Source organism: Calidris pugnax, unplaced genomic scaffold (assembly GCF_001431845.1).
Source record: "Calidris pugnax isolate Ruff unplaced genomic scaffold, ASM143184v1 scaffold91, whole genome shotgun sequence".
Taxonomy (NCBI): Eukaryota; Metazoa; Chordata; class Aves; order Charadriiformes; family Scolopacidae; genus Calidris; species Calidris pugnax.
Genome location: NW_015090898.1, coordinates 182790 through 191857, shown reverse-complemented (window position 1 = coordinate 191857; position 9068 = coordinate 182790). Strand labels below are relative to the sequence as shown.

The 9068-nt window shown below is 46.7% G+C and overlaps 1 protein-coding gene across 1 annotated transcript; it reads right to left on the bottom strand.

Moving 5' to 3' along the window:
* Window positions 1–1275: 1275 nt before the first annotated feature.
* Window positions 1276–7913, bottom strand: SRSF3 (serine/arginine-rich splicing factor 3). The gene is made up of 6 exons (XM_014948539.1): window positions 7777–7913; window positions 6780–6987; window positions 6133–6267; window positions 3842–3880; window positions 2394–2480; window positions 1276–2130 (listed from the first exon to the last, which is right to left on the bottom strand). The coding sequence occupies exons 2-6, from the start codon at window positions 6983–6985 to the stop codon at window positions 2103–2105; spliced, it is 495 nt and encodes a 164-aa protein (XP_014804025.1). The 5' UTR covers window positions 6986–6987; window positions 7777–7913; the 3' UTR covers window positions 1276–2102.
* Window positions 7914–9068: the final 1155 nt, after the last annotated feature.

Genomic DNA, 9068 nt, shown 5'->3' with positions numbered 1-9068 from the left:
ACACACTCAAAGGGAGCAGGGCTGTGTGTGGCACACGATGCCACCTTCCATCCCAGACAAACATCCCCATAAGGGGTTTAGAGACCAAACGTTTAGAAACTGAATAAACATGTTTAGAGACCAAATCTGCCCGGGAAGGGACGGGAGGAGCTGGATGGGGACACCGCGCCCTCTGCTGGAGAGCGGTGACACTGCACGGCAACAGCCACCGCACCCACGGCCTCAGAACCCTGGGTCTCAGGTCTCCTCAACTCCTCATCAGGCCAGGAATAAAAATGAGGAATTTTTCTGTACCTTTTAAGATTTTAAGATCACCCGTGTAATGATTTAGAGCTGTGAGCACTTTTTGCACATCCCCCCCTCCCCACCCCTTCCCCAGCCTTCCCGCTTTTCAGCGAGGTGGCGATGCCCATCCCACAGCGCTGGTAAAAACTCCTCATCCAGAGAATCATTTAGGTTGGAAAAAGGCCTTTAAGGTCATTGAGTCCAAGCACAAATATTACCAAGTTAAAAAAAATAAATAAAATAAATCAACACCACACCTCTGCCCCCACCCATCTCTCCAGGCAGCGTGTGAAGCAGCGGCATTTCTTTCCATTACAGCTTCACCAGTCCTGTCCCCGCCTGGATACCAGGGAAGGAAATTCAACCACAACACAGATTTCACAGATTTAATCTAAACGCACAGGATGAGAACTGCTGAGGCTCATCTGCTCTTGGATACAGGAATAAAGAGGCACGGGGGCAGTGTGGGAGCTCCAATCGCGCTCCAGCCACGCCGTGGCTTTACGCTGCCGGGGAAATCTTCATGCAAAGCCATTTCAAAACCAACAGATAAAAGAACAGCTTAAATGTTGTTCCCAACCCACATCCAGGAGGCAGAGAATGTTGGAAACCTTGGAATCCCCCATAAGTTTGTAACCCACATCCAGGAGGCAGAGAATGTTGGGAAACTTGGATTCCCCAACAAGTTTTTTTCAGAAAGTGTTACAGAGCTCACCACCAGGCAAGAAGCCAAGCTGGTGGCACCAAGCTCCCCCAGGCTGCACCTGTAGGGACAGGATGAGGCCAGGACAGAAGCTGGGACAGAGCCACCAGCAGTGACCTGTCCCAGCGGTGTGGGGACAGTTTATGGGTGTCACAAGGAGATGTGGCTTGTGCCACCTCACCCCCAACCGTGGAGAGCCCTGACTTTGAACCGAGCTGCACCACAAAGACCCAAGCGCACGCTCTGCAAAGCCAAGGGAGGGAGCAGGTAACTCAAAATACCGAACGACAAGTTGTAACCAAAACTTTAATCCCAAGGATCTCACAAAAGACATTTTACAAGTGACATGAAAATTCTTGTACAGTAAAGAAATGTTTAATTCATAACTTTGACAATGTACCATTAGACACTCAACACATCCACTCCAGTTGTCAGTTCTGCTGCGTATTTGGTCTGTTTGGAGGTTCTGGAATAGATGGTCCATCAGACAATCGGCTATTCCCAAAGTACTCTATAGTCAAACATGAAGTACAAAATTAACTGACCCTACGGCTAAAAAAATTTATATTTCACATAATATGAAGTAGCTCAGTTCCAGGTAATGAAGTCAAAACTAGAGCTTTGGATTAAATGACAGCTCAGTCATTTCCTTCACACACTGATGGCTCCATGTTCCTGCCTATTCCCTGGAACTGCGCTCCGGAGCACCCACACCTCGCTCTGCGGCCACCACAACCAACACCTTCCATGCACCCTCCTCCAACAGCTGGATCCCAGCAAAACACACCCCAGCACATCAAGACCAAACCCATTCTCCTATCTAGGCAAGACAAACTCATTATCGTTCCACACAAACAAAAAAAAATGATGTCTAATGGTACATTGTAAAGCCATTAATATTACAAATCATATGATCTGCTCAGAACCATATACAGATTCACATCTTTACATTTGCCACCTGTTACAAGATACAAGGAACAAAAGCAAGTTCAACAGCTAAAACATTTTAAAAATGCACCAAGCTTTATGAAGTTTCAAAACAAAACAATGTTCTGTACATACTCCTCCCGTCCTCAGCTCTGACTCCTGTACACAGCTCCTCCTCCTCACACTCCTACTTCCTCTCATTCGACCTGGAGCGACTGGAGAAGGAAGAGGAGAGGTGTTAGGATGAGGTGGCACCATCCAGGTGCCAAGAGCAGCAAGATATTTTGCTTTTAAACCCCCCACCCAACGCAGTCGATGACATTGAAACATTTTAAAAACACTCTTCATTTACTAAAAATGGGTATTTAATTCTTCAAGGTGAAGAACCTCATGATTCTCCACCACGACCCATTTCAGTATCACCAGGAGATGGAACAATCACACCCAAACCACAGCAGGACTGGAAGCTGCCTCTTACCTGCGAGACCTGGAGAAGGAACGAGAAGGCTTGTGATTCCTCTCCCGTGAGAGTGACCTCTCTCTTCTTCTGTCTCTGGAGAGGGACCTGGGAAAGATCACAAAGCAAGATGATTACGGTGTCAGAGCCTCATTAACCTAATGAGTTCAGCTTTGCTATCTGAAGAGCTTCCCTTCAGGAAGTCAAGGTTTTTAATTATTCAACCAGGGGAAACCTGTTAAAGATTATGGTATTAGCCTTCCTTTCAGGTAGGAATAATCAGCTTGAGCCACACAACACAGCTCAGTCGTGCTGTGACAGGCTCTACTCCTCTGCAGCACGTTGGAATAATCAGCTTGAGCCACACAACACAGCTTAGTCCTGCTGTGACTCTTCTGCAGCACGTTACATCTGCTCAGACTGTGCCTCCACTAACATGGTGTATCCCCCTGTACTTACACATCCTGTGCAGCAACGCAGCGCCCTACGCTACAGAACTGTAAAAAAATCCCATATGAAGTCTGGAAATGTCAAAAAACCCAACCCCAGACTGTGTCACACCACTGTGCCATCACCACACGACAGCAGGACAGGCTCACTAGGGTTCCTATCAGCTGTGCTGACTGGAGGAGAGAAGGAGAGTAACACAGATTTGGGTGAAAACTGGCAGGAACCTGGGGCAGCTGCAGAACTTAATAACTAATTATTTCCATTCTTAATAACCTTCAACCCCCAAATCTCCAATATCTGCATAAATACATTAACTCCAGGCAAGCAATATGACAGAAGCAACCCCCTTTCTCCCTTTTACCAAACTACAAAGCCTAACCTGAAGTTTATTCATGCACACAGACCAAAAGTTAAAGTTATTTTTCACTGAATTTCACTGAATTTTAGAGTTGGAAGGGACCATAGAGATCATCTAGTCCAACTCCCCTGCTGAAGCAGGATTGCCTAGAGCTTGTCAGAGCATGTTACTCAGGAGCATCCAGGCGGGTCTTGAAAATCTCCAAGGAAGGGGACTCCACACCCTCCCTGGGCAGCCTGTTCCAGGGCTCTGCCACCCTCACCGTGAAGAAGTTTCTCCTCATATTTGAGTGGAACCTCTTCTGTTCCAACTTGTGCCCGTTGCCCCTCGTCCTCTCACTGGGAACCACTGAGAAGAGTCTGGCTCCCTCCTCCTTCAACCCTCCCTTGAGATACTTGTAGGCATTGAGAAGGTCTCCCCTCAGCCTTCTCTTCTCCAGACTAAAGAGTCCCAGCTCTCTCAGTCTCTCCTCATAAGGGAGATGCTCCAATCCTTGAATCATCTTTGTTGCCCTTCGCTGGACTCTTTCCAGTAGTTAAGACGGCCTCCAACGTTTACATCCCCCACAAGACCTTCTGAGTTAACTATCAGCAAATTTTGGCTCGTTTCTTTTTAAACCTTCCAGACAAAGCAGTCCAGGCTGTAATAAGCCAGCACATACCTGCTGCGGCTCCGAGAAAAGCTTCTCCTTCGCGGTGATCTAGAACCAGAAAAAGAGATGTGAGGCTTTTTATCAATTCTTTCAGCATTAAACGGGGCGAGGCATTTCCCAACTTGTCAAACTCACTGTTGGGCCCAGGGAAGGTGCCAAGAATAACTGGCATCCATCATCCAGTACAAGGCATGGAAAGATTAGGCAGTAAAACAAAGCTCAGTGTGAACAGCAACGTTTCCAACCACGAATTGACTTTAAAACTAAGAATGCTTCATAGCAGAGTTGTCCAATGCAACACTTTTCCATTTCAACTAAATACACTGCCCAAGACACCACACCAAAGTCCCACAAGTGGTTCCAAAAAGGAAAAAAAAAATAAAAAAATAGAAAATAGCACAGACCAAATGTTTTGGAACCCATGCAAGCCAAAAAGGTCCATGACAAGACATAAGAGATACCAAGTGGAAAAAAAAAAAGTGAAAATGCGCTCAGTGTCAATATTGATAATGCCATTAAGTGCTACATTAGAACTGCATATCTGTGATTGTCATTTTTTAATGCCATCGAGTGTGTTTAGACTATTTTTCTTTAAAAAATAATAAAAAAATAAAAATAACCTTAGCTCGGCCCAGTTCATCCCAAAAAGTAATTGTTTTAAGTTTTGAAAACTGTTAGTAAAACCATTTAAAGGTGATAGGATTTTTTTTTCTGGCAAGGAAAAGCTAAGTTGGTTAGAGCTTTATTAAAAATTTAGTTTGGCATCTCACATGCAAATATACTGTTTTTTTACGTTATTCACAGTGTAAGAGCTTCCATATCACCCTTAAAAGTTTTCTCAAGCAACATATGTACGTTACCACTCAATTATGCACAGCCAGCCTTTGATTGAGAAAAGTAATTACTTATAAGCCGCTTACTCCTTATTTTAACCAGCAGTAAACTGTATAAGCAGGAAAAACTTACTAGTTTTTGGTTTCAACAAGCTAGAAATGGTGAGGTGAGGCTGCCGGACTGACTGCCAAGAAGAATTTGCTGAAAAGGTTTTGCCAGATGTTGCGTTGTATTTAGTTGGTTGGCGAAGGGGGTGTTGTGGATTTTTCCTGCTTTTTTGTTAGCCGAAGGCTGCTGCTGTAGTTGTTGTGAAGACACATTTGGTAAATAAACAGCTGAGCTGATTGGCCGGGAATGTGTGGGCGGTCGAGGTGGCTGCTGCCGATTTGGTTAAGGTTGGAGAGAAGGCTGAGAGAAAACAGCATGCTCGGGAACCAAAGGGCGGTGCAACCTGACGACTGGCCATGCCTGGGTCATGTGAAACGACACCAGCCAAGCTGAATGGGGCGCGCTGGTCACATGACGCTGAAAGGGCTAGTTGACTGGCTAATGCAGACTCAGAGGGTGGTGAGAAGAGACATGATGGTGACTCTGTAACGGGTTCATTTTTATTAATAGATGGACCAAAAAAGCATAAAAAAAATGAAAAACAAGCCATCAGTACAACCATCTATTAGCTAACAAATACTCCTACTGTGTTATCTTTTTTTTTTTTTTTTTTTTTTCAACAGCAAAAGGGTAAGCTCCACACCCTGCCCTCAGGACTTCACTCACCTGCAACAGGTAAATTCAGTCCTGCAAAAACCACGTTGCAGATTTAAACCTCCAGACACACTGGTCTGGGTCCAAGAACCTCTCAAGTTACCAAAAATCCTCCTAACTTTTAGAGCCGCGTTTGCAAACCTCAAAGTGACAGGGATCGTCACACGATGTTTTAATTCCAAACTAACACTAAAAGTGTAAAGATTCCAGATGTTTAGAGCAACTGTTACTCCACGTCTATTACTAAACAGCTGCCTACTTGGAAAGTATTTAAATTGTGCAAACAAAGCGGAGAAACACATCTGCATGGAAATGCTAAGCTGCTGTATGTCATGTTTTTGCCATTATGGAATAAAGGAAAGGGAACAGCCTAAGGAGAAGTACTGGGAAGAAAGGGAAAGTGTGACTAGAAGATGAGCAGATTTTAGGAGGAATGAGGATAAATCCAGGGTAGAGGGCGCTGACTACCAACTTGCACAGTGACCTAGGGACAAAAGCCAACATTCAACACAAGTTCACCTCGATTTTGTGGGGTTTTGGGGTTTTTTTGTTTGGGTTTGGTTTTTTTTTAGCATTTGCCATCTCCAAATTGTGATCAGATAGATGAATGTTATCCATCAACATGCTTTTAAAAAAGCCTGCTTCTAGGATGCTAAGTGGTAACACTGCCAACAGCTCTATGAGTGTACTTCAACCTCGGGTACCTGCGACGGGGAGGAGGACTTCTTCTGCGGTAGTCGTCTCGAGGACGCCTGCCCCAGGAGGGAGGTGGACCACGGTTCCGACTCCGTTTCTCACCGTTGGAGAGCTCCACTCTCACACGACACCCACAGAGGGTTCTGGGGAAAGAGATTAACATCATTAGTGTGTCCAAGGACAAGTCTGTGCAGAAAAAATCGAGAGGGAGAAGGAACAGGCAAGTGCAAAAACATTCTGTCAATACACGGTATTCAGAGTCCAAAGAAGTAGACTTCAGCATGATGGAGAAAAGCTCTGGCCTCCTCTGAAAGCTCTCCCTGCTGTTAAAGCTGGCAGAGGATGAACCAAGGAGACTCTCCCTGATCAGTTTTGTCTCTTTACAGTAACACCATCTCCAACTTAACAAGCCCCAAGAGGTCCAAGTCATATCCAACCTGGGAATCCAACTCTAAAATGTAAAATTAACCATCCCCAATGCTATTCCTGCACTATTAAGAAAGATTCCCCTTATACCACAGTACAAATAAATATTGCTTAACAAATGAGTCAACTTTTTCGCCAGTTGAAGCTTCCCAATTTAAACTGTATCACTGCCCACAATTTCTCTTATTTTCCTCAGGCAAACCAACCACGCAAGAAGCACATTTTTTACCTTCCATCTAGTTCTCTTACTGCATCAGCTGCATCTCGTGGATCTTCAAACTCCACAAAGGCAAACCCAGGAGGATTTCTCGCCACCCAGACGCTGCGCAGTGGTCCATAGTAGCCAAAAGCTCGCTCTAGCTCAGTTTTGTTGCCATTGTTTCCAAGGTTACCCACATAAACCTTGCAGTCCAGCGGACAAGAGTCACGATGCATCACTAGGACAAAAAAAAAAAAGCTCATGTATATTTCACAAACAGCAAGTGTTTATTCACTTACAAGGTAAGTAATTCTGTTGGTTGCTTTTCCCAGAAACTTCAATAGGGATATAATCTGCCAGGGGGGCGTGGGGTAGGTGGAAGGAGTAGTGTTTAAAGCCAAACACAAGAGCTAGCTGCTATATCGTAATCGTTTTTAAAATTCACTACTTCGGGGAGTTTCGTTTACTTTTAAGGCCCCCAACTTTGAAGGGGGAAGTTTCTCTGCGCCCTTCTCCCCCGCCCCTGGGTTACAGCGGGGGCCGGGCCTGCAGGGGGAGCGCTGGGCGGGAGAAGGGGCCCATTGTTCTCGGAGCGGGATTCGGGGGAGGCCGCACATGCCGGGGGAAGAAGCAGCAGCGCCATCTCCAGCAGAGGCCACGCCGGGAACGTTCGGGGAATCCCTCCGGAGAGTCTCCTAGGCCCTGCGTGAGGGACAAGCGCTCCCCCGGAGCGGGCGGGAAAGGCGCCACACCACCCCCGCGGCACCTCCCGCCCAGCCGCACCTCGCCTCACTGGCCATGGAGAAAAAGCGGCGAGCGGGCTCTTCAAAGCGATCCGTGGCCTACCCGCCTTCTCCCCGCCCGGCTTTCCTCAGCGTGGCGGCAGCCACCGCCCGTGGCCCAGCTTTACAAAATGGCGGCTGCTCTTTGTTTGCCGCCACCGGGCCCCACCGCTACCATCCGCCCTGCCGGGGACCGAGACCGCGGGTGCCGCCTCCCCCCCGCCCTCCGAGGTGAAGATCCTCACCGATGCTAAGAGGGAGGGCGCACGAAGGCAGCCCGCGCTTTAATTCGTAGCCGACTCGACCCTCAACGAGACTCCCGCTCCGCTTTTCCTCACTGGACAAAATGGCGGCAGCCGCCTCCCCCGCCCGCCCTTATATAGGGACGGCCCACTCTGACGTCACGCCAGCCTGCAGCAAATCAGAGGGCGCTGTTTCGCTGATTGACAGCTCGGCTCATCCCGCCGCCTCCGCGCGGGCCCAAACGGCAGCGAGCGGGTTTCTCCTCAGAGAGACAACGGCGGGAGCCCCCGGGGCCGCTCCTCTCGCCCAAAAATTCCGCTTTAGAGACCGATTATCGAGGGAAGGCTTCAGGTCCCTGAAACCAGGAAACGGCGACACACCCAGGAAGGTGGTTTTGCTGGCTAAAAGGAAAAAAAAGAAGGTTTTCTTTGCGTGTTGTGTCTCTCTGACCCGGTGGGAGGCATTCAGGCCGTGTTTTTTAAGCATCGTCCCCTCATCATTAGGGTTTTACACATCTGAAAGCTTCCATTGACTAATAACCGTTTGTCCCCGTGGGCAGAGGCTTCAAATAAATGTGTTGAGCAAGCCAGTTTTAAACCATAGTTTTTTGGTAAATTTTATATCTGGGCTTCCCTGTACTGAGGCACAAAAGAAGGAAGTGATATTTTTTCAGCCCTCAATAGAAAACGAGAGGCTTTGAACTGAGGAATTTTCCTTACAGAGGGTGTTGTTAGTGTCGACGTGCTTTACTAAACTCTCATTTAATTAGCAAGGACATATAACGCGAGTTTTAACACGAGTTAAAAAAATACCTTGCTCCAGAGTGGTTTCCTCAGGTAATAAACCTCTTGTTTTGCTTATTGGTAACGTGATAAACCCATCCAGGGTGACCCATCGCTGCAATAACTTCCCCAAAACCATATCTGTGGGCTGTGCTTAATCCAGACTTCACCTTTCTGACTTGGGTTGGACAAGACAAATTTATCTGGTGCAAGTATAATTAATAATACTTTAATATTATCTGTGATAAGGCATTTTGAGTACAAATTAAGGCACATGCACTGTGTTTCCCAAGCAGGAACTGCACAGAGGCTGGGGTGTCCTTGGTCTACTAGGTGGAAATGGGTGTTCTACTAGAATAATTCTACTAGAATTGTACCAGCAGGTAAAAAATATTATTGGAACTAAAAGACAACCAGCTGGTATAATTCATTAGAATTTTCCAAAATCTTTTGCAGCACTGCATTGCATTTTTTGGATGCAGTCCTGAGTAATGTGCTCTAGACAATCCTGC

Coding starts and splice junctions, on each gene's coding strand:
- SRSF3 (XM_014948539.1), bottom strand. CDS start 6,985: ATGCATCGTGACTCTTGTCCGCTGGACTGCAAGGTTTATGTGGGTAAC. Junction 3,881..6,132: donor AGTCCTCCTCCCCGTCGCAG/GTACCCGAGGTT, acceptor TTCTGGTTCTAG/ATCACCGCGAAGGAGAAGCT. Junction 2,131..2,393: donor TCCTTCTCCAGGTCTCGCAG/GTAAGAGGCAGC, acceptor TTCCTTCTCCAG/TCGCTCCAGGTCGAATGAGA.